Source organism: Anas platyrhynchos, chromosome 1, assembly GCF_047663525.1.
Source record: "Anas platyrhynchos isolate ZD024472 breed Pekin duck chromosome 1, IASCAAS_PekinDuck_T2T, whole genome shotgun sequence".
In the NCBI taxonomy this organism is placed as follows: Eukaryota; Metazoa; Chordata; class Aves; order Anseriformes; family Anatidae; genus Anas; species Anas platyrhynchos.
The window spans coordinates 56,172,635-56,197,367 of NC_092587.1; the positions used below are offsets into that span (position 1 = coordinate 56,172,635).

The 24,733-nt window shown below is 39.3% G+C and overlaps 1 protein-coding gene across 2 annotated transcripts in view; it reads left to right on the plus strand.

Moving 5' to 3' along the window:
• Positions 1-24,733, plus strand: part of LARGE1 (LARGE xylosyl- and glucuronyltransferase 1) — a 285,774-nt gene that overhangs the window by 230,599 nt on the left and 30,442 nt on the right. For both annotated transcript variants that reach the window (XM_038180825.2, XM_027449977.3), the window contains 3 exons: positions 8,961-9,073; positions 10,285-10,410; positions 20,287-20,442. In XM_038180825.2, the coding sequence (XP_038036753.1) occupies positions 8,961-9,073; positions 10,285-10,410; positions 20,287-20,442 (395 nt within the window). The remainder of the gene's footprint in view (positions 1-8,960; positions 9,074-10,284; positions 10,411-20,286; positions 20,443-24,733) is intronic.

Consider the following 24,733-nt stretch of genomic DNA (forward strand, 5'->3'; position numbering starts at 1 on the left):
CAGGAGTTGAGGATAAAGAAACAGATTATTTTTCTTTTAAAGGTGAGTGATTCTGTGGTGCACAGTCCAAGACAGATTAGTTTTGGAAGATGTTCTTGCTTTCATCAGGGCAAATGCTTGGCAAATCCTAGCAAACTTTTTCAGTTTTTATGCATGGGAATAAGCTTTCTGTGTGATTCCTTCCAAACATGCATGCACATGGGAGAACAAATGCAACAACCCGACCTCCTACGCAATAAGCCTGTGTGGTCTGTACTATCCTGTGATTCATCTTCAGGGCAGCTCACACAAAGTGTAATTACTCATAAAAAAAAATGGAGACATACAATGGAGAAATGCATGAGAATAAGTCTAAGATGGGTAATCAGCTGAACATAAGTTCCAGGTTTAATACAGTTGTCTTTGTGTGCAAAGTACTTTGCGTGATCATCAGAAATATAAACACAAACATTTGAAGTATGAGTACAGTTGATATTTTCTTGTTGTATTGGGTATAGGCTTTTTGCTCCACTTTTGCATACTGGATGTCTGCACTTCTGCACTGCCAGATAATTTAGCTCCCTAGTTCACTCTTAAATCTTGGCTCCCTGGTCATCTACAGGGCACAGAAATTAGTTGGCATCCTGTCTCTCTTAGGCAGCAACCTGGCTTCCTTCAGGAAAAAAAAAAAACAACTATTGAGTGTAATTTGGTGATAGTTCACTCCAGAGAATATTTTTAGAAGGTAGTATGGATGGGACTATACCGCATTTGTGTCCTCCTTCCAGCCCTTCAATGCTGCATCAGGAGACTCTGATACTCCCAAATGCCCTGATGACACTCTCCAATGCACGCAGCATAGACCCTCAGTTCAACGCTAAAAAATCCCCAATCTAGAAGACTGTAACACAGTTCTCATGTTATGTGTAAATGCAAACAGAAAATAAATGTTATGTCTAAAAACTGAAAGAATGGTAGGCCCTTAAAGACAAGACTATGCAGTATGAATGTCGCCAACCTGCTGAAGAAAGAGCAAGACCCTGAACAGGTATTTGTTCAAACACTCCATAGTCTTTTACCTGGGAGCTAGGGATCTCTTCTTGGAGTGAATGTATTTTAAAAGGTAGATGTAGTCACTTGTCCACATCTAATCTCCACAGGTCAAAGAGGGGTACTTATAAATTAACAAACTTCAAAGAAAATACTGAAAAACTTTCTATAAAGTTGAGAAAAATGGCTCCAGGAGCTTTTCTCAGAGAGGGTCAAGGGATAGCTAGATCATAGCTTATAAGTATCTGCAGGAGAAAGTGACGTGTTAATAGAGGGCCTGCCAATTCAGCAAAGGTTCAGCAAGATCAAATGGCTGCTGGTCTGAAGACCTGTACAAATCAGAAATCAGGGATATATCTCTCATTAGGATAATTAAGCACTGGAATAAGTTAGCAAAGTCTGTGACAGATTATCCGTTGTTGGAAATTTTAAATCAAGACAGTGTTTCTAGAATTTATGCTCTAGGTAAAGCACAAATTGATTTTGAAAAATCCTGTGGCCTCTATTTTGCAACAGCTAAGAATTATCCTTTCTGACTTTATCACTTAAATAGGTACTTAACCAGGACTTCTTTCCTCTTGATTAAAGTCACCTAAACACCCAAGCAAATGAAAGCATGGGTGATTTGCTGTGTAAGAGCTTACTGTATTTTTAGTATTGGAGAGAGATAAAATTCTTTAAAACTCGGTTAAAAAAAATTACATTTTCCCCATGTAATTTTTTTTAAGTCTCACAATTCAAAATGCATTATCATAAGGTATGTACCTGACCATCTTTCTCTTAGAAACAGCTTTTGACACTTCCATCATGACCCTAGGCATGTACAGAGATACACACTGAGTAGCTGTTTGGTGCTTCTGTGTGGCAGTGACATGAGATGCTTACAACCTTAAGACAGCTCTCCTCTGCTCCATTCAAATTGATCATTGCCCTTCTGCTACAGCATGGAGAAGCTGAAACCTCCCTCATTCCCTTTGCTTGTCTGAAGTTACAGCGTGTTAACTGAGATTTACAGCTTATGGATTTTTTTCTGATCAAAAACTTTCCCAATCATCTTTCAGATTTGAATTTAATGTTGTTGGGTTTTTTTGCTGTTTTTCTTTTCCGTTTCTCTTGGAAGCCATCTCTCTAGCTGACCAACTGACAAGTCGCTGGCATTTTTGCTGTCCACTGCCTTTGTAATGTAATCTCAGCACCTTCACAAGGACTGTGGAGCACAAAGGCTATAAGAAAACTGAGGAGCTTTTCCAAGCCCATGTAAGGAGCTTCATCACAGATGGTTGTCATCTCCTACTGCTCTTTGCACGAGGTTCAGAAAACACAGGGAACCAAGAAAGATTACTGCTGTTACTGTCTCCTGTGAAGCCCAGATCAGGCAGAGCCACTGGGAAGAACTCTTACTTCCCTTTTTGATTATGCTAATATTTGTTCCTTTTGGCAGGCTTGTTTTCCACTATACAATTTAGGAAAAGATGATCAGCAATTTAGGCATGGAAATTTTATCACTTTGCACTGCATTGGATTTATGCAAGAGAAGGCCAGTTCCTTCAGGACTGGAGACAGTTTTTCTTTGCTGACCTATGAGATACCTGTAGAATCGTTACTTCTCTTCATATGTCTCTAGAAGATAGGAAGGGAAGATGTCACCTGTCATGTAGACATCCTAAAAGTCTTATGGCTCATGTCTCCTCTTGTATAGACCCTTTAGAATCTGAATCAAGGAGTTTTGTTGTTTGTTTTTTTTTTCTGTGGAAGTCTTTGAGACTTAAGAAAGTTACAAATTTCCCTCTGAAATAGAAGTCATTAAGAGAAGATGAGTTTACAAAGCATGTGTATCTTTATCAAATTACTCAGAAAGAATGGCACCTCAACAATAGGAAAACATTTAGAGAACCAGAAAGTTCAGAGCTACAGTCAGTAGCTCTATATGAGGACAGAATCGTGCTCCAGTATATCCCACATCTTCCCTCTGCCTAAGGAGAAGCAGCATACTTTGGAAGAAGTGAACAAAGCAAAGTAAACAAAAAAAGAGAGGTATTCCATTTCACTAAATGGTCATCAAAAAGTGTAAACAAAATGTCTGTAATGCTTCAGGAGGAATCAGGCTACCAGCAGTGAGTGCACTAAATTTCCAAATGCACTCTATCACAGCTTCGCTTTCAATATTTGTGCTGAGAAAACAAGGGCTATTGCATTCTGTCACCAAGCCCAGAGGGATGCCCACTTTCCATTTCAAAACAGCTTCTCAGCTCTGTTTAGTTTTCTGAGAGAAAAGTTCAAGTGTGGAGTCATCATTTATTCTCAATTAACACATTGTGCATCTCTGCAAGTTTTTATTAGATGTTCTGCGTCATGAAAAGCTTTTTTGGAGAATAAGGCTGGTATATGTAAGTGCATGTTAAACAATATATCAGGATACCACAAAATTGTGTTAGAATGACAGTCCTTTGGCCACTGTATTAAAAGCTACAGAAATAAGATGTGCTTTCATTATGGCTACTCAAATTATGAGCAGTAGTTAGATAGATGGTATAGAAATCAAGTAAAATAAATCATTTTTTTCATCTTGCACAATTACTTCCATGCAGCGATTTTCATCCAAACAAAGACTTTAAATGGAGATTTAGAAATGTGTACCATTACTGTTGCAATGTCTCTTTTGGAAGAAATGTGTGGTTTTGTGGAATTGCAGCTTTAATTTCATTTTGTAATCCCTAACGGATACATACTTGTGTTTTTCTGTTTATGCTTGATACTGTGGCTGAAAAGTAGAGTGGTGAGGAGCTGTGACCCAGCTGATTGCAAATTTCATCCTTAGCAAAACCGGTAATTTGTGGCCCAATCCAGCAAAGGCACAGTTACATTCCTACCATTACACGGTTTGACCACTTCCACTGATTTCAGGAATTAAAAAAAATATACATAAATATGTGCAGGATTACTAAGCAGTTGGTGCTATCGTGGCACTTCTCCTGGGTTAGCACAACTACAAACCCCTTCCAAAGCACGTAAAGGTGAACTTTGTGGTGACAAATACGTTACATAATGCATGGCAGCTTGCTGTTGTTTGTACTGTCTTAAATCTCTGGATCAGTTATGTGTTGTAGTAAATTTCCATAATGTCAGCCCTAGCTAACATTATTTCTTACAGCATCTAAGACTCACTGGCTTGATGTATGGTCTTTGGTGTGCTGGTTAGGTGTTGTAAAATCCCAGTAATTATTTTAAAACACACTGTTGCTTTATAATATATTTTAAACCATGTCCTGCCTGTCTTTTCAGGTTTTGTAGTGGTGCCTGCTTGCTATCTAGATAGTTCACTGTGTAGTCTCAGTTGCAAGAAGAATTTTAAAACTCTTACAATGACAGGCTCTGCAATGCTGCTCACATAATGTGGAATTGCATAAGTAGTTCACTAAAGCATTCTGTTCCACCTGAAAGAAACGGGCAAGGCAGTGCTTACAGATAATGATTTCTAAGAGTAGCTACGCTCTTCCCCCTTCCCCTCAGCACTGAGGATTTTTTCAGCCACCTTAAAATGGTCATTCTAATAAATTGATTGAGTTTGAAAGCTTGTTCAGTTTCACTGTAACTTCTGTAAGTGATTCTGTTCTATGTTAAAACATCGTTTATTACTTCCTACTCTACCATAAATTCCTCCGTGAATTTCAGAAAAAGCCATAGTCTGTGTTCCTGAAGCGAGGTGAGGCTGCTTGATAGCACTCCCAAGGAAATTGCTGATGTTGCTGAAAACTTTCAATTTGCTATTTGGAAAAGCAAAATGAAATATTTTGTTCTGGAGCAGATTAACAAAAAAAAAAAACTGTTTTGCTGAGATGGCTTGAAGCACCTACTGAAACCATTGCAGAGTCGAAGCGGTGGAAAGGCAAAAACTTTGATTCTGATTGAAATAAAAAAAATGAAAAGGAACAAAAATTGATACCAAAGCTTCGGATAGACCCAAAGTAAACCCTTCATTTTCCTTTTCATTTCATGAAAACATTTTCAACAAGATTTTTCATTCATATCACTTTTCAAGAGAAAAATATTGGTTTAGAATGTCATTTTTAAAAATGTTAAAAAAAAAAAAAAAAAAAAGTATTTCCAAACTGCCATGTTCAGTCTAAAGATGTTCATGCAGGTTATTTTTAACTATGGTGTCCAATCTATTCACCATTTTCTCTCCCCCCCCCCCCCCCCTTTTTTTTTTCTGGGGTGTGTATTTGTGTGTGTGTCCTGAAATTACCTTTTTGGAGAAACTCCATTTTTTGTTTGTTTATTCTAGCAATTCAGAAGCTGTCAAATTTTGGTAGTTCAAACAAAGTCTCATCAAGCTAGGGGAGAAAATGCCATTCAAGTGAAAATTGGACTGTGGATGTATTCCACATGTTTAGTGATAAAGCTTTTTTTTTTCTTTTCTTTTTTTTTTTCCCCAAGAGCACTTCAAGATATTTGCATCTCTGTGTATGCCTGAACTGTCTCCTCACAATAAGGAAAATGGGGTGTTCTATGGCCAATCATAGTTTGTTTAATTGTTGTGAGACATTTGGATTTCCACTTTTCTCTTTCTGTTTATTTCTTGCCAAGCTTTACCTTTGCTTTCCTCAGGTAGGTTAGGGCAGTAAAATGCTACACTCATCAAATATGAGATGTCCCACTGCCTGGAGCCAGATGTTCATAAAATATTCCTTTGATATTTTTTTTTGTCTCCAGTCTCTTCCTCCCCCAGCCTAGCAGCCCAGAGTAAGTCCCTTTTTCCCTTATGTTCGGCTCCATGTCAACTTGAATTTAGTCTGAGATTTGAGTCAATTTGACTCCCAAGGCAGAGGCTCCTGAGGCAAATATTTCCCTTTCTGTGTTTCAGACACTGCTCGCACACTAATTGCACAGACTGTAGTTAGTTCATTTGCTATGTTTGCTTTTGGTAACAGAACAATATAGAAGTAAAAAGACAATTCTCACTTCTGAAGAAAAGGTACTTTTTCCTTTGCATGAACAATTTAAAAGTTTCCAACACACGTGCTTTTGCTTTGCTTTTGCACAAAATAACATTCACTAATTGGGTAAATAGTATTAATTTTCCTCTTAGTAGAAATCTCTTATTCTCACTAATACTAATAAGAAAATATTTAAAATTGCTATAAATATCCTCCTGTAGTTATTTTTACAGCAGCAATAAATTAGAATTCCAGTGTGAGAAGTCCTGAACAGAGACTGTACAAAGGTGTTAAAGCCAAACTGTTAGGTGAATTAAAATAGAAATCACATCCAAATCAGTCTTGGCAATGGAGCATTTAAAGCTTGTGAATATTTTCAATAGCCACAATTGCATCATAATTGAATACATCCCCTATTACATGTATTCCAGTTTTTCCACCCCATCTGCCTCTTATTCTCTCAGCTGCTACTGTGATAGCCCCTCAGGACAGCATAATCTCTTTAGCTGCAACACCATAATCTGCTGCTAGAATAAGAGTGAAAGACAAAAAAAATGGAGTATACTGCACATACTAAAACATTTCCCCTTTTGCTCTTCAGATTGCAGGCTTAAAGACGTTAAAAAAAATCTTAACAAAAAAAATGTTTTATTGTCCATAAAATACAAAAACTATTACATTAGAGTTAACTGAATCTTACAGTCATTCTTTATTTTCCTTAATAAAGAGTTTCCTTTGCTATACTTCACTGTTGAAACAAAGCTGACAGTTCTTGCCAACTGGAAAAAAATCCACTGCCAGAGCAGAGCTTATCCCACTTATTTTATTGCTGCAAAGCAAGGAATCTGCTTCACATTGCTCTAGAATTTCAGACAATGCACAGTGGCCTTCTTAGAAGCTAACGTATGCATACTACACATTCCAAACAGGCTTCAGTTATACTGGAGAGGAGACAAACACATTGGCAGAAATGCATTACAGCATGTTGTGATGATGTGTCCCTTTCCAATCCAACAGCTGGAAGCAGAAAGGTTGACTGAAGATGAAAGGGGATCTCTCCAGCACAGGTTCCAGCATCCTTGGTAACCAGATGGACTGAATAGGAAACAGAACTAAAATAGGCTACGAAATTCACTGCCAGAAGAGGTTTTCTTTTATTCACGGCAGTGATGGGCTTTACTAGAAAGGAATTTGCCATGTCGGAGAAACTGAAGATAGAAATGACCTGGAACCTCCTTTGTTCCATCCCAAACAGTGCTGGATCGTTCCATGTGTATATACTAATCTTTGGGTAATCTAATTTTTAAAAACTCATGAAGTAATGGATTTTATCTGACATTTTTTGGTTATGGCACCACAAAGGATTTAGGAGATTTTTTTCCTAAATATTCAGGCTACATTTCGTTTCTCATTCTCATCACTTTTATCATCTTAGATTCCCTTGGGCAGCTTTTCCCGGTATCTGCTTTTTGGCATTTCATATTCTTCTGTGTAGCTGTCCATGTTTCTCTACAGTTGTCATGATCTTTTGGAAGACCACTGGTTTCACATCACTTGCAGATGTCATTGCTATTCTGTTCACTCTCCCTTCCACTAACGAAGATGGGTAAAAGCACAAAACCTATCATCACTCCTACTAGGTGCTTCCTGTCAACCTGCTAGGCTGCTGTTTATCATTACTCTTTCTTTGTGGTCCTTCAGCTCGTGTTCATTCCCCATGACAGTGCTCTTATCTAAGTCTTTCTGTATTAATTTTTCAAGTAAGATTTTCTAAGACCTTGCAGGAAAGGTTTTGCCAATGCATCAGTCCAGCTTCATTGCTTCTGCTATTTTCCTTTCTTCCACACAAGGGATTCTGTCCAAACAAAAGCCAACTGAGCTAGCTCAAATGCATGTTGAGCTATCTGTTTTCCCCCTTCAGGTGTTAACTTTCCAGTCTGAGGATCCTGCTCTGTGAAAATTTGCTGCCTTAATGACAAGCCCTCTCAAAGACTAACATGTGACAGGCACTGTTTACCACAATAAACCGTTATTCAGAAAGGTTTCAGAGATTCTAATCAGATGTCGGGTGACAAACAATTTACTAGGTGGAGTAAGGACTGTGGCTTTATCCTTCACAGCATGTATTACGTCCTATGCAAAAAGTATTAAGGGTCAGGTTTCACCGCACATGCATTGAGTAAAATGTGTATGAGTGACAAAATTCTGCTCGTCTCAGCATAATCTTGGTTTCAGGCCAGGTGGAAACTCATTTACACAGTGGGATTTTGCAAGAAGCAGATCTCTGGTCAGTGTAAATACAGCAAGTCTCTGGTCAGCATGAAGATGTCAGAAAGGAATTCATACTAGATAGATCAGAATTCATACTAGATAGATCAGAATTGTCTCTACATTTTCTCTGGCAGACAGTGACCTGACAGAATACCCTCTTCAAACCTATAGCTTTTTGAAATAAGGACTGAGGAGGATTGCTTCTGACTGATTGGAGGTTCCTTCTTTTTTACTCGTGTGATGTTGTCTAATTGTTTTTGGAAAGATAAAGCTAGCATGAAGTTAATGTCCATCATATGAATCACCTATACAGATTCATTTTGTCAGGAATAATCATAATGCTAATTATGTCATAATGTAATCAGGTTTTAGCATTTAAGACTGCTAGAAATACGACATCCTTCTTTCAGTCCTCTTCCTTCCAGTTGCGTTTCTCTTTGGCTACTTTATCCATCTTGCAAGAGTCTGCATGACCTAGCATTTGCCTGTATACCATTTCTTCTCTGTAGCCTCAAGGATTCATGAAAACTTTTTTCTTAGTGGTGTAGGGAAACCTGAAGGGTTTTTTAGTCCTGTGTTAGCGTAAGGGTAAGGCCTGTAGTCTGTAGATCACTGTTTATGTCCTTGTTTCAACTGCCATAAGTCAGCATGTAGATGGGAAGGGCCTTGACTGGAAGATGGTATCACGTCCTCTCTTGTTCTCTGCACTGTGTTTTCCTTCAGGGGTTATCTTGCTGCTTCTCGATAAGTTACGGAAGATGAAATGGGAGCAGATGTGGAGACTCACAGCCGAGCGAGAGTTAATGAGCATGCTGTCCACTTCACTGGCTGACCAGGTGAGTGGGAGACTGCAGGGTGATAGCATAACTGCTACTCCTTGGATTGTTGATGGTAAGAAGGGGAAAGGGGATGACGTACGGGAAAGGGAGAGAAAAATGTTGTGCCTGCAGTCACCATTTGTTGAATTGTTGTGCCAGGGAAAGTGTGGAAGAGAGGAATAGAGATCTACTCATAAGGTTTCTCTTCCTACATTGACATTTTTACCTCCTATGCATCAATGATTCATAAGATGGACAACTGGCATTTTCAAGCTTTAACTTTCTTTTCTTCTTTCTTTAATATAAAACCCTCCAGACATTTGAAGTCCAGACATACTATATCTTTTCCTACGGTTTTGTCTAAGCAGATTGTGGTTCTAAAAGTCTCTAGATGTTTCTTTACTGTTTCTGGCAGATAAGTCCCATGAGTCTTTAATGTATGCCTGGCCACAACACCCCTGTGAAAACAAAAGTGCTGCTGTCTCCCTGCCACAGATGAGAAACTGAGGCTGAGAAAAGAAGTAGCGTGCCTATGCACAGAAACGCTTAATTACTCTCTGTGATTCCTGCCAACTCTCCATTTTAAATCCAGAAGCCCTGTTAATGTAGTACCTACTGGACCTGAACCAATAAGTCGTGCTCAACCGCTTGAGTGTATTAACTCAATTCAGCATCATATTTAGATATTTCTACTGCTCCTGAGCTGCATCTGGCTCATGATCAGTCAGTACTAAGCAGGCACGGTGCTTACTGTGCACATAGAGATGTACACATATGTAGAGCATCCTTGCAGGCTGATCCAAAGCTACTGAAGTTCATGAAAATGATTCCTGTTACTTCCATTTCGTGCCCTTTATTGAGAAGTGATGCAGGACTTACTAACAGCAGTCATTTTGACATTTTCGGCATATTACTCTCCCTGGTGACTAGAAGAGAAACCATGTCTCCTGCCTGCTGTACAAGGTACTTGTATTTGAAAACTTTGCTGGAGACCATTAGCTCTCTGTGTCAAGAGAGAGCCTGTTCCTCTAGTTCAGATCTACCCATCGCTCCTTAGATCGATAACCTTTCCTGGAAACAGAATTGTGAAGCAGAGTTTACAGAGTTCAGCTTGCATAACTATTTGCATTTCAGCCTTGAGGGGGAGAAGGACAGTCAGTTCAGAGGGGCTGACACCACCCCACTGTAGAAACAACATACCCAACTGTTTCTCTCTTTCTGTCTGCTAGGATATCTTCAATGCAGTCATCAAGCAAAATCCCTTCCTTGTCTACCAGCTTCCATGTTTCTGGAATGTTCAGCTGTCTGATCACACTCGTTCTGAGCAGTGCTACAGAGATGTGTCTGACCTGAAGGTATGTTTTATGGGTAGTATCCTTCAGCACAGAGAACGCAGGGCACCATTCTGACAGAATGATGAAGCCCCTTAAACAGAAGGGGAAACAAGCACATAGAGCTTATAAGGACACCCAAGCAATGGCAGTAAACGTGACTTCAGCTTTGTGCATTTTGCTGCTTTTAGGGTTTGGCAAGGTATTAGACAAATGCATTTCATTCTTGTGTTCCATGACTTGTCTATGCTGTCACCCGCTACTTTTGAGCCATAGTTCCTACTACTGTCCCAATTTTTAACTCTTCTTAGCTAAAAAGTACAAAATCTTCTTCTGTACTCGGCAAGTTTGAAATTCTTTAGTCAACATTGTTTAATGGAGTGAATTTCATGAAGAGAGTTAGGTGGACCCTAGCTAGAAAGACATTAGCCAAAATGTAAATGCATGCACTTCACCCAGGCACACCACCATTCATTTTTCCAGGACGTGCTGAGTAGAAACCTGTTAATTTAATAAAATGAAGCTATAGTATCAATTTAATAGCACATTTTTCACTATTGTCAAGTAGAGTATAAAAGAAGGATGGATTTGAACCGATACGGGTGAATTAACATCAAGCATACTTTGGTCATTTTGAAAGGTGAGACTCAAATGTAGTAAGTGTAGAGTTCAGAATTGAAGCTGATTAAGCTTCTGCTAGGTGAAGAATAAGACAGGCTGGCTAAACAGCAATAGATGCCACTAGGATAGACTATTCAACATCAGAGTATAGTAAATACTAAATAACTTCTGCTGATTCATTTCAAAGTTCACTTAAAGTTCATATACTGGTTTGTATATGTATGAACATATAGTGTTTATACATTTTTGGTTTGAGAGAGTTCTTGAAAATGCGGTCTTTAAAAAATCATGGAACCATAGAATAAGTTGCAAGGGACCTCTGGACACCATCCAATCCCCTCTTACGTTAGGACCAGTTTAGATGAGGTTGCTCAAGGCATTGTGGTACAATTGTGTTTCAAATATCTCCAAGGATTGAGATCCACAGCCTCCCTGCACCCCCCCCCTCCCCATTTCAGAGTTTCAGCATCTTCATGGTGTACAATATTTCCTTATATCTAACAAAATTTTCCATTGTAACAATTTGTGGAGTAATGGCAGAAGTGTTCAGTATGAACTTCAGACACTGGAAGAACACAGAAAAGCAATCTCCCTGGACACATTGATTCTAAAATGTGGACTTTCCAAGAGACAGAAGATATACCATATGGGGTAACTGACCAGCAAAAATGGCCAGTATTGCTTGACTTTCATAGATAAAATATTTACAACCAGCTATTAAAGCGTGGTCCACAGAAGACAACTTTTTAAATTAGGACAGTATACTGATCAGTATATTGATCAATAAATGTTTTATGATAGATGTTTGTAGGTCAGCATCCACATAGGGACTTAAAGTATGATGGTCTTTTGCCTTGTGACAAGGCGCTGGTTGAAATTCTAGTTCTGTGCTCATGGTCAGAATCATGTATGGAAGCAACTGCCAGGTGTCTGACAGCAATTGCCGGAAACAAAATAAGAGAGATGTGGTAGCAGGGAAAATGTTTTCTGAAAGATGAAATTTAGAAAAATATCTGGGAGATACCACAGCATTCCGTGAATTAGGGTCTTATATTGAATCATATAATCAGCTGAGACAGTCAGGGTGGGATTCAGCACCAGGTTAAGACACATACATTTGCATCAGAAAAAGATTATTTACTGTATATTGTATCACTCCAGCAGTTCCATTACAGCATAGGCAATGAAGTCTAAGATGCAAAATATCCTCCACTGGCCTGAGTTACTTAATTCAGAAAGAGGTGCAGACACACAAGTGATTTCTTCATCTGAACTGGACTTACGCTGCTAAAATTAGGCATATTCCCTAAGTACTGTGCTGAATTGGGGCTGAAATTCTTTGCTTTGAAAGAGAGGCAGAGCCTTATCTAGTGCACGTAAGCCCCACTGATTTCAGTGAAGCTCTGCCCATACTCAGCAGTTAATGAAGTGGTCCTCAGTCAGTACTGATCAGTTGGGTTATGCATTTTTTTGTTGTATGAAGAACTTTCAAGTTGTGAATTTGCATTATGAGAATTAGCATATTTCTAGTTCAAAAAAAAAAAAAAAACCTGGGCTGGTTTGGTATGTGGTCTTCTCAAATAAGCAACAAATGCCATTAGCCCAAATTAGAAAATATGCTCTTAAAATCACCATACTCGGTTTCCATGGCATTTAATATAAATGATATGACACAACGTATTTGGCACAGCCTGTATTTCATGGTAAGACTGGAATAAAAAACAAGGTAGGAGAAACCTCAAGGGGAAGAGGGAGAGAAAGACAGATTGCGAAGTTTGTGCTGGAGGATTAAGAAGGATAGCATAGGAAAGAAGGAAATGCAGGGAGAGATTTAAATTCCAAGGCAAAACTGACCAAGTCAAGTGCTCCTCAGTCAGATCAGACCGTATGCCACATGTTAGACTAAAAAGGCACTGATTTAATTCGATCTGGTCTCAAAGTCCATGGGATTTGAGGATTTGTCTTCTACACAACAGCATTGTGTTAAATAAACTTAGACCTCTAGGGCTGGCTCCTGTTCAAGTGTGTGTGTGTATGTGTATATATATATATACATATATACAACACTTTTCTTCTGCTTTGTTCACATCCATGCAAGCAGAGTCTGGCTAGCACGCTTTTTGGAGGCCTATGAAGCACTTGAATGTTTCATAGTACCTGAAGAGGATTCTAATCATTTTTTTTCTCTCCTTATGTTCCTCATTAAGCTGCATCTGTATCAATTTTATCGATTTTCTTTTAATTGTGTTACGTTAGAGAAGGTCAGATGTTTGACTACTGCTGAACTCTTGCAGCAGCAAGGCAGCATACACAAATCTGGAAAGCCTTGCATATAGGGATCTTTTGGAGCAAGCGGAAGAAGAACAGAAATACAGCTAATCAAGTCTTGCATTGTTAGTGGGGACTAATTTTAAATCCATCTAACCCAACATCAAAATAAGACCACTTCAATATTTTTTCTTTTTTCTAAAGCCTTACTTACCTCCTTTGTCATACTGTATAGTGCTAAAGGACATACTGTACACAGCTAGGCTGATGTTTGTTGGTTTTGCTCTGCTATCTGTGACATATGGAACTACAACTTCAATAAAAAAAAATTACATATACAAAAATTTTCCTTTTCTCACCTCAAGGGCACCTTTTTTAAAGATGCTTTGAATCAGTCAAGAATGACTAGAAATGAATAATTTAAACAGAAAACAAGAGTGGGTTAAGAGGAAGCAGATGCCCTTTAATTCTTCTTGCCGAGTAAGCCAACTGCAGCCTCTAAAGGCCAGAGGTGTTTCTTTTTGCATGGCATTTGTTACACCTTTGAGAAACAATCTAGAATTGCTATTGAAGACTGGCAAAAAGATACGGAAGTACACTCTTTGTAGGTATCCACTGTCTCCTATCTTATTTATCTCAGCTCCCTCACGTGGTCCACAGTGCCCACAATGCTAGTGGACAAGCATGTGCACTCGTGGCACAGCAGTGATCTATCTGCGACTGAAATTCATTTATGTATTGCTTCTTCTCAGTTGGCTCCTGTGTTTGCTTTCCTTTTTGGTTAATAGTTTGCTCTGTCTGTAAGGAAATCTCAATTAATGTGATTTGGCACAAACCAAATGGCAAGAAAAATCCTATGAAGGTAATGAATTGTGATGCCTCTGACAATGAATCATGACCTCATTTTATGAGTCAGTCATCAAGAGAAGTCTGGCTGTCAAGGGTACAGATGCTATTTACACACACAGAATGGGGTAATTCACAATCACACAAAAAAATGGATGCCTGATTTTTTCAATGGAAATATATCAAATTATTAGAATTTACACCACCACCCCTCAATAGGTAAGTGGTTTATGTCCCATTGTGACTGTTTTTGAAGCTGTCTTTGAACACAGCTGACAGCAAATTAGGAGTTAGATATATAATTGACCTCATAAATTCCCCTTTCTGAAATTGTTTTATGTGATTCACTCTGCCTTCACTGAGAATGTCTTCCACACTAGAGCAACTTTGTAGGATTGCCAACAAAACTTTATACAGATTCTTGTTTATAACCCAAATACATCATTTCAGATCTGCCTCAAACGTGACCTACTGCACCTCTCTCTGTTCCAGTCCCTGAGCCATCCCATGCTGTCCAAGCACCTCAGCACTGATCTGCAGCAGCTCTGGCATTCTGCTGCCTTGCATCTTTTAATGCCAACCAAGGAAGAGCTACATTGAGAGGAGCAAAGGTCCAAGAGGGGTAAACATATCACTCCCATGAATGAACACTGCAGTCAGTAAGGTGATTCTGCTGTGCCAAAAAGAGAGCACGATGATATTGTAGAGGTGTTTTAAGGGTGTTGCTGCAGGCAGGAGGCCTCTTGTTAAGCATTGGTACAGGAGTTGGAGGGAAAGCTGCAAATCCTTTTGAGGGCAGACTGAAAACTTTGTGAACTAGATATACAGATACTAGATAGGGACAGGGATTGTCAGCCAGTATAGGCAGTAACCTCGGAGGGGTAAAGTAATCCCTGCGACCATGGAAACTAAATGAGGCAGAACAGGGATTTGAATCCCACCTCTGAAAGCAGTGCCTGTATCTCTGGGCTGCTGGCTGCTCTGAACTGAATCCTTTACAAATATCTTTTTCAACTTTTACTTTTACTTTTAACTTTTTTTTTTATTTTAACTTTTTTAACTTTAACTTTTTAACTTTTAACTTTACAAATATCACTCTGGAGCTCTGAAACCTCCCCGATGAGATTTTTATGAATCATTTGACCCTTTCTGAGAAAATTATGTTGTTGAGGTTTTGGCTTGTTTTTTAATAAACTATTCATTTCTGATAAAAAGACGACATAAGAATAAGGTTTCCAGACATCTCTGATCCAGGCATGGGTTACACAATTGGTGGTTGTTTGCAGTGTGGCTTGGGGCACATTTAAACCAAACTTTTCAACAACATGTGCCTGAAAAAAAGCCTATTGAGATGGTATTACAGTGGCATATATAAGTGGCTGTTCTATGCAGAGTTGCTGAACATTTTATTGGCATTGAATTCAATGAGGACTGTCTGGTTGCCTAAATAAGGAATCTAGTTTTTAATCAGGAAAGCTACCCATCTACAGAATATAACTTTTACTTATTTACCTAAAATAGCAGTGTGCTCGTGGGCTTAATTAGTATCTGTTCACTACTTTGCAAAAATAAACTTCTTCAGGCTTAAATTTAGGCTTAATTTATTCTTACTTTTTTGCCCCTTCAGCCTGGAAGATAGGTAGAGAACCACAGAAAGGACAGAAAGAATATCCTATATTCTCTGATTTCCTAAGGGCTGAAGTAGATTATCAAGATCTGTTTTGGGGTAAAAAATGGAAGGGATTGTGGTTAAGGAAACATTTGGCCAAATATTTTATTTGGAGAGAGCAGATGGTTTGAGGGGAATATGGGTAAGAGCACCTATAGAAATAGCGTTGTGTTAGCTAGCTTATATTTCACTGGTTTGAACATTGTATTTGAAATATTTAATGTCTCCAAAGAGGACAATGTGGCTGGAAACTAAAGAGGTTTGCTGGGACTTCTGGTTTCAGTTTATTTCTATGCAGGTAACCAAACTTAGAGCCCCCTCCTACACTCTGCCTGCATATAATGTCCTGTTACCTTCCGTCTCAGAACCCATTGTCAGTCTATGAAACACCAACAACTGTGTTATCCCTTGAGTGCTGTGAGTCAGAATCTGGTGAATAAATGGGAACTACCAATTCAGTGTGGTGTGTTTCACTAGGTCACAAATACATGGAAGCGTTCCAGGAGGCTAACTGAGTGTAATCAGTGAGTGGTAAGGGTTGCTGATTAAGTAGGATGGTATGAACAGAAATGTAGATGGTGCCAAGTTGCTTAATGATGACTAACCAAGTGTTAAATAGACGTGGAATTTTAAGTTCTGATCTTTCGGTACTTAAATAGCTAAATGAAGATTAAAGAGTGCATTTTTCTTAGTTCTCAGGAGGTCTTGATCAGGAATGGGAAGGATCCATGGGACAGCCTGGAGGCTAGCACTGTTCTTGAAGTGTCCACCCAGATAAGGTCACTGGTTTGTTCCAGGTGCAATTTCCTCTGTAAGCTGACAGAGCTTTGGAATAGCTGAGAAACTAAGAGGGAAAATAGAAGCAGAAATAAATGCAGTATTACAGTGCTATTCAGTCTTAGAAAAGGGATATTGTAGTAATGAGATTTTTAGTTCCTAGATGCTTTCTCTTTTTAATGTTGTGATAACACTAGCTCAGTCTGCAAAAAGTGGATTCTGAGTTCGATTTTTTTCTTCTGATTTCCCTGTAGTCTCTTTCCAACTGATTTTTTTTTTCCCCAATCAATTCATTGCTGCCCACAGTAAAGTTTATAATGTAATGGCCGTAGCTTTACCTGTGCAGGCTGTTGTCTTCATCATGTCACTGAGGCCTGTGACAGCCCATCCAAGGATGTCTTGGCCTGTACAACTTGTGGTGTGGCTGATTGTACAGGAAACCAAATCTGACAGCTACATGCAGAACTCAAGGTGAATTTGTGGGCTAACCGGAAAAAAAAAAAAAAAAGTGGTCTCTGGGTGTAGTGTTATGTATCAATGGTTAGGAATCTTGTTGCCTTTTGAAACCTACTATTTTTTTTTGTGCTTTCATGTATGACATAATATTTCTGAAATCAGGTTACATTTGAATAGCAGCCTGCTCTTTCACTAAACCTGTTTTGTGGTTTCCCTACCTCAGGTCATCCAGATGGTTGCATAGCTCCGTTATGTTCTCTAGCTGCATTGACGTGTACTGTCTTCCTTGATTAAAAAATCAGCTTTTCTGGGCAGTCATCAGCTGCATTCAGCTTTCTTCAGTTCACTTCAGGCTCCCTTGACATCTGTACACATACAGCATCCTGACACTTTTCAAATCTGATCAGATCTGAACCACCAGCTAGGCCCCTGACACTTCCCAGACTTTGTACACGCAACAGATTTGGAAGCAGAGCAGTGAACAGGCTCTGCACTGACAACTGCAGTTGTCTGGCTTTGACATCATCCCCCACACAACTTGGTAGAGGCGTCAACACCAGTACTTGGCTGCGATGTGACAGTGTGTGCACTGATGGGAAATGCCTGCAATGCTGGGGAGCCTGTCCTGTAACAGTTGTTGAGTTTATCATCTCTAGCCTCTTCTGTGATCGCAGTCCCTAGTGTGAGGGGTAAGAGGGCTCAACGGGGGCACAGGATGCTCATGGAGACACCCAAAAGAACACTCATGAATTGTAGATGCAGTAGGGAAAATACACTGCATTTTTGCAGTGTAAAAAAAAAAAAAAAAAAAAAAAAGAAGCAAAGAAGCATTTTTGTTCCATTTCCCATGTTTTCAGTGTTCTTTGATCCACTCTTAAAGAAGCACAAGTTACCAGCAGACTGACAATTTCCTTTCTATGCCTGCTTAAAAAAGTGCTTGCTAGCACCCTGTAGCAGCCCTTTAGGTACCTTCAGTCTTGTTCTCCTATTATGCTGGCTTGTTTCCCTGTGGTTGGATTGAGTCACTGAGATCTTTTTGCATACGTTTTGGACCTGGTGCTTAGGGACATGGTTAGTGGGTGACATTGTGACATTGGTGACATTGGTGGTAGGGGGATGGTTGGACCAGATGATCTTGAAGGTCTTTTCTAACCTTAATGATTCTATGCCTTTGCTGCATTTAAATTAAATGGGTAAATATATCAAGTTATTTTCAAAGAACAGAAGTCTTGAAGATGCACTCTTCAATGGAGGAGATCTGTCACCTTGAGTATATGCAATGTCCTGGCAATTTTGGCTAACGCTCCTTTTGTTTCCATGTTGTTTTGTATTTTCTGCAAATATTGCAGCACCGTATTTCACAGCTAAGCTACACTTTTGAATATGTGAACAAATGTAAAAGAAGCAAAGAATGTAGCATTATGTGGGGAAAAAATTGCAAATATTTTTGTACAAATAATTTCCAAATTTATAATGGGTAGATGCATTATGAACCTGATTTAACATGTTCCTGTAATAGGAAAAAGTTATTTGCCTATTTCTGAAATGATCTTACTTCTCTATAGTTGCTTTTCTGTAACTTGTATTTATGGCTTTTTGACATCCTAGTAACTTCAGTAGTGGGATCTTAGGAGATGTTAAAGCTTTCCATACCAGGAGAGATTTTCATTGGTGTTGGCTATATAGAGAAGGCTTTGTTTTTTTCTCTCCTCTCCTCTCCTCTCCTCTCCTCTCCTCTCCTCTCCTCTCCTCTCCTCTCCTCTCCTCTCCTCTCCTCTCCTCTCCTCTCCTCTCCTCTCCTCTCCTCTCCTCTCCTCTCCTCTCCTCTCCTCTCCTCTCCTCTCCTCTCCTCTCCTCTCCTCTCCTCTCCTCTCCTCTCCTCTCCTCTCCTCTCCTCTCCTCTCCTCTCCTCTCCTCTCCTCTCCTCTCCTCTCCTCTCCTCTCTTTTCCTTGGGGGATGGGGGGAGGAAATACAAATAGTCAGTGGAGGGGCTGTCTTGTTTGCTGAAGTTAGTACTGGAAAAGTTCAGGCAATGTCCTTTTCTTTCCTCCTGTAGCTTACTCATTCAGAAGCAGAGAGGGTGATTTAAGAGGGCTCCCTGTTCCTGCGGAGCTGTGCTGCTGACACCGAGGGGACTGGGCTCATCTGCTCTGAGCTGCTTCTGTCCGCTCCCTGCCACAGATGCAATGTGCAGAGCAGAGCTTACCACCCCACCGGCTCGGCAGCTGGCATCGCAGTGACACGGTGCCTTCATGCAATTCACTTAATGCATTCAGAGAACCTCCAGAGCTCCTCACTTGGAAATGTTCCCAAGGGAGACTTTTTTTTTTTTTTTAATCTCTTTAGAAGTCACAAGAATAAAATGGAATACAAAGCACTTGGTTGTTGGTTGTTTTGTTTTGTTTTTCTTATGCCTAAAATATAGCCTCTATAAAATGAAATCATTCCTGCAAGCCACTTTTGGCTCCTTGATAGTTTTTCCTTTGGGCCCCATTCTCGTTCACACTGCCAGGGAGCAGTGCAAAGTCACCTGGATGTAAATGAGAATCAGGCCCTTTATGTCAGCATTAGAGTTAAATCTAGGCCAGTGTGAGAGTCATTTCCCATTAGTAGAGGCTAAATACCTGCTAGAAATAGGAATTCAAGGGGTGAAGCATTGTGCTGCACCACTATGTTGTATAATGCAACTGAGATCAGTCTTGTTTAAATGAAGCAGTGGAGAAAAGGGAAGCCAGATTAAATTCAGTCCTTTTTGAAGGGTGTACATAGATGCAAGAATTCATTTGAGGCTTTTTCTCCTTAGTGTCTAACAAGAGAAGAGTCTGGCTGGCCTGAAACAGTGAATCAATCAGTCATATGGAAATCTGAGATTAATGCTTAATATTAACATCCCTGAATCCCTCATAATGCCACCCTCTTCAAAAGAGCCCATAAACCTGTAGGGTCTGTCATTAGACCAGTGGCAGCATTTAGGAGGTGCTGCATCACAAATTTGAGCAGCACCCCAACTCATATGTGCATGTTATGGTATGGTATGGATGGGTTTAAAAGAGCATCATCTGTACAGTATGCAGTGACTTGTGAAAGACATGATAAAGCTGTCCAGATAAAAAGACGGAAGTTGTTGTAGTTCTGGGGTTGTTGTTGTGTGGTTTTTTTTTTCGGTTTTAAGAGGGCAGTGTACTAAACACACACAAAAACAGGGGTTAAAGCAAATCTGTATTCTAACAGCAGGATATGTTTTCTCTTTTTTCCCTCTGAGGTGATTCACTGGAACTCACCAAAGAAGCTGCGAGTGAAAAACAAGCACGTGGAGTTTTTCCGCAACCTCTACCTGACATTCCTAGAATATGATGGGAACTTGCTGAGACGGGAGCTCTTTGGCTGCCCCAGTGAGGCAGACATTAACAGTGAAAACGTAAGTGGTATGTTTAGGGCTTGAAGATTTTAAAGGGTGTTTCATACAAGGCACAGGCTACATGAAAACTTGGAGAATTGGCAGTGCGGGTAGGGACTCAGGAGAATTGAGGTCAGTGCTCAGATTCCAAGAGTGACGCTGTGCAAATCGTTTAATCTCTTTGTGCCTCAGTTCCTTGCCTGTAAAACTGACGTATTAATCCTGCCTTTCCCCTCTTTTGTTTTTGGTTTGTGTTTTTTTAGGCTGCTTTGCTTTTTAAAAATCCCCAACAAAGGTAAGATAGCAAATTGAAAATGAGGATTCGGGCTCTTAATTCCATTAGGCAATTCTGCAAATCTCACCCTTAGACCTAAAACTTTCCAGGGGAAATGATTGTTTCTTGCTGTCTGTTTGTTCAGCGTAAGATGATGTTGACTTTGGCTAGTAGATACTAATGCACAAATAATGAAGAGAAAATGAAAACATCAAGACTGCTGGATTAGATCTATGAGTTTTTGCCATACTGCAAACTGTAGAATGAGTTAATACTTAACAGTACACATGGGCTGTGGGACTGTGCAGTTTTTTTCTGCCCTGCTTCTAACAAAACACAGCAGTAGTTATGTGTATCTGCATAAAATTTGCAATCAGAACCTTTCAGATGAAGTAAATCCTTTGAAAATGGTTGAAATCAAGGATGTTTACATACAGATGTTCTTATGTGTGTGTGCCTTAGTACATATAGTTCCAACGTAAAAAACTGTTAATTGAAACACTCACAGATGTGTATGAATTCCTTGTGTATAATGTAGTCTGTGAAGATTTCTAGACCAAGTATCAATTTTGGCTACATAGTCTGAAAGGAAATACAAAGGAAGATGTAACCTTTTATGTTACCTTCAAGAAAAAAAAATGCGTAATTATCTAAAATATACAAAATTCTCTCTATAAAAATCAATAAAGCAATGCCAGTATCATATACACATTAGCAGTTAAAAGATAATCAATAGCATCATTGAGGCTTGTAGTGTTTCCAGTTAGTCTGTGGACAAAATAACCACAGGAGATGCCATCCCCAATTTTCTGACTTTAACACTCAGATATTGGATAGATATCTTTTAGCCCAAGGCACGGCTTCCCAGATACTCAGCCTTACCACTGTCTTCTGAAAAAGGTGGGGAAACGATGAAAAAATATAGTTAAACATTAACTCAAGGAGACTGAAGCAGAGACAAAAGAGAGAGAGAGTGCACAGCAAGAGCGAAAGCACATGGAGAAAGAAAATCCTCTGCAAGAGTGAGGGGCTTTTAGAGAATCAAGTGAACTGAATGTGATAAGAGAGCACTAAGAGGCTGATGGTCAAAGACATCACAGTACGATAGATGGAGTAGGGGATAGGAAGAGAAGAGGGGAGTGAGATGTTGAAAAAAAAAGACAAAACACATCTTCTTTATCATGCTTTAAGAATATACTTTAAAATTATTCTGAATTTGCAATTGTGTGGGTTTGAAGAGCAGGAATGCAGCCACAGACTTGTTGCTATATTTTCCAGAGCTCTGTAAGTCCTTAATAAACAGATTTATTCCAGATGACAAGTTGTTGGGGAGCTGTGCACACTGAATGCAAGTTCTTGCTGCTGAAAATGGCAGTCGTGAAAGTTAAAATGGCTCATTTTACTGAACTTGTATCTGGTTGACAGACACTGGAAATGACTAACTCTTCAAGGCTGTTTCTTATTCAAGACAAGTAGAACGCAATATGGTGTATGGTATGGCTTGTGTCTGAAAAGGAAACGTAATGCATTCTTCCATTTATAAATTAAAAAAAAAAAAAAAGATACTGGAAAAGAATGAGCTAGACATACAAAAATACACGAGTCTTAACTTGCCAACAGAAACCAAAAAGTTAACAGCCTTCTATCAAAACAACTCAATATAGAAAAAATCTAACTTTGGATAGCTTAAGATAGCTTACTTAGGAGAAGACATTGTTATTAATTAGTTACCCTTCATGTAAGCTCTGCTGGAAAATTGACTATGTCCTTTTTATTGTAGAATACAAAAAGCTAGTTTCAGCTTTGATGTTATGAGGCCTTAAGAATAGGATTATTATGAAAACCTCTTTCTCTCTCTCCCTCTCTCTGCTGTAGTACACACAGTGTCACAGGTGTCCTATTAAAATACAGTACATTCCAATGATCTATTGCAGGATAATCTTCAGAAGCAGAACATCTTGTAAGGTGAGCAGGGAGCCACTGTTTGTCATCCCTCCCAGAACAAGAACTAGGGGGCATGAAGAGAAAATAGCAAGTAGCAGGTTCAAAACAAAGGAAGACATTTCACCCAAGATGGAACAAAGCTTTGAACAGGACGTAGTGTTGCTAAAAATACATGCGTGTTCAAAAAGCGCCTCTTCATGGAAAGAAAATCAGTCAGGAGCTGTTAGGCTTTGGTGCAGGAAGTCCTTAAGCCCAAGTTCAGGACTAGGGGAGCGTTCTGAGGAAACATCATGATACACTGGCACTGTTTTTGCACTCCTCTCTAGGCTGCCAGCTTACAGGTGGAGATAGGATGCTGGGTTAGAGGGACCTTTAGTTAGCCAAGGCAGCTATACATTTCCATTAGGATTTCCATTAGGATTCCTAAACATATATAGTACATAAAGAGTTAATTTTTGCAAAGTTAAGTATGTATAAGGTAGGAATTGCTATTTGATTTATGCAATAGCTGTTATTTTTCTATTCTTCCCTGAATTGAGACTAGCAGCCCCAAAACACAATTGGGTTTTATTGTGCTAGGCACTGTATATATGTAAAAGATTCTCCTTCAGCTGACTACGCTTCTCTGCACTGTAGACTAGTGGACAAAATGCTGGAATAGCTCCACTTGTTTTATAATCAGAGAAAATTACTAAGCACTAAATCCTCTGAGCCCTGTTGTGGAAGAAGCAGTGGCTTGTTATGGGGCTGTCACTCATAATCTGTCTGTGGCAGAATTTACCCTTAAGGTCCTTTTCCAATATGCCAGCCATTGCAACTCTGCAGTTTAATATTTGTAATTATGCTTTATTTGGAATGCGACCTGTAATTAAGGAATTTCATTTGTAATGCAAATATCTGTGAAATGTAGAAAGAAGTGTGGCAATGGGTACCATTGGGCTGGTTCTGTTGCTCTAAGGCCCTTTACGCTTCTCATCAGTACTGAGATGTCCTTAAAATGAATGTAAATTACACGTTTTCTTTTTTAAGGACTCTTTACAGTGCCAGAGAGATATAAAGGGGCATTAGTTTAAAACATAATCAGATGTTACATTAATCTGTCACTCTTTCTCTGTGTATATATGTGCATGCATGTATGCTTACATATATATGTGTCTGTATACATGCAGATGGATTCATATCTTCTTTTCTTTTCTTTTTTTTTTTTAATGTTTGCTAAGGAAGTATAATACCACAGACTGAATTTCAAGAGGTCTAAATAAAGGCAGTCTGGGGATCCTATACCACATAGTGCTGATCTAGGCAGTTGCTGATCTTCAGCTGTACCAAACTGCACTGCTAATAGGTTCCAAAAAGTTACAAGTAGGAATGAACAGAATAGACAGGGCTTTCAAAATTAAATACTGGAGGCAAAGAAATGCAGACTGAAAAATTGGGAGGTGCTGAGGTAATTTTTCTGTTAATGTAAAAGTGGTTATGTGTATGTCTGTGTGTACATACATGTTTCATCCTTCCATTGAGATAGTCAAGCTGAAAGACACTGTTGCAGGGACAGACTGTAGATGGGGGCCTGGCATGTGCTCCTTGCCACGGAGCAGTACTCTAAGCCCCCTTCATTCAGGATCTACTAAAATGAGATTACACAGAGCTGGCTCTTCTCTGCAAAGTGGTATTTCAATCACCTCTTTGCCTTTTGTGCAGAGTCTGGATGGGAAATACAAATGTGAAATTCAGAATATGAACCAAATCCCCCTGTAAACAACGTCATTGACTCAAGCAGCCTTTGAAGCCAGCCCTCAGTCACTCCATCCTACTGTTCCATGCTATTTCCCTTTCTCGTTCCTTTTTTATTTTAAGGAGAAGATTTTAGGGAAACCCTCCAATTTAAATGTTTTCTGTTGGCTTTTAATTGTTATGTACAGCATTTCATTCTAAAGGACCTACTGCAGCATCTAAAATACTTTAACAGGATCTTCTGTCTATAGGTCTGTAGTTGCACTATGAGATAGATACTGTAAGTCTGATTTCAGCACACAGGGGCACACACTCAACCTTTTAGCATTCTCATAAAACTCGTTTCCTGCAGACAGCTTC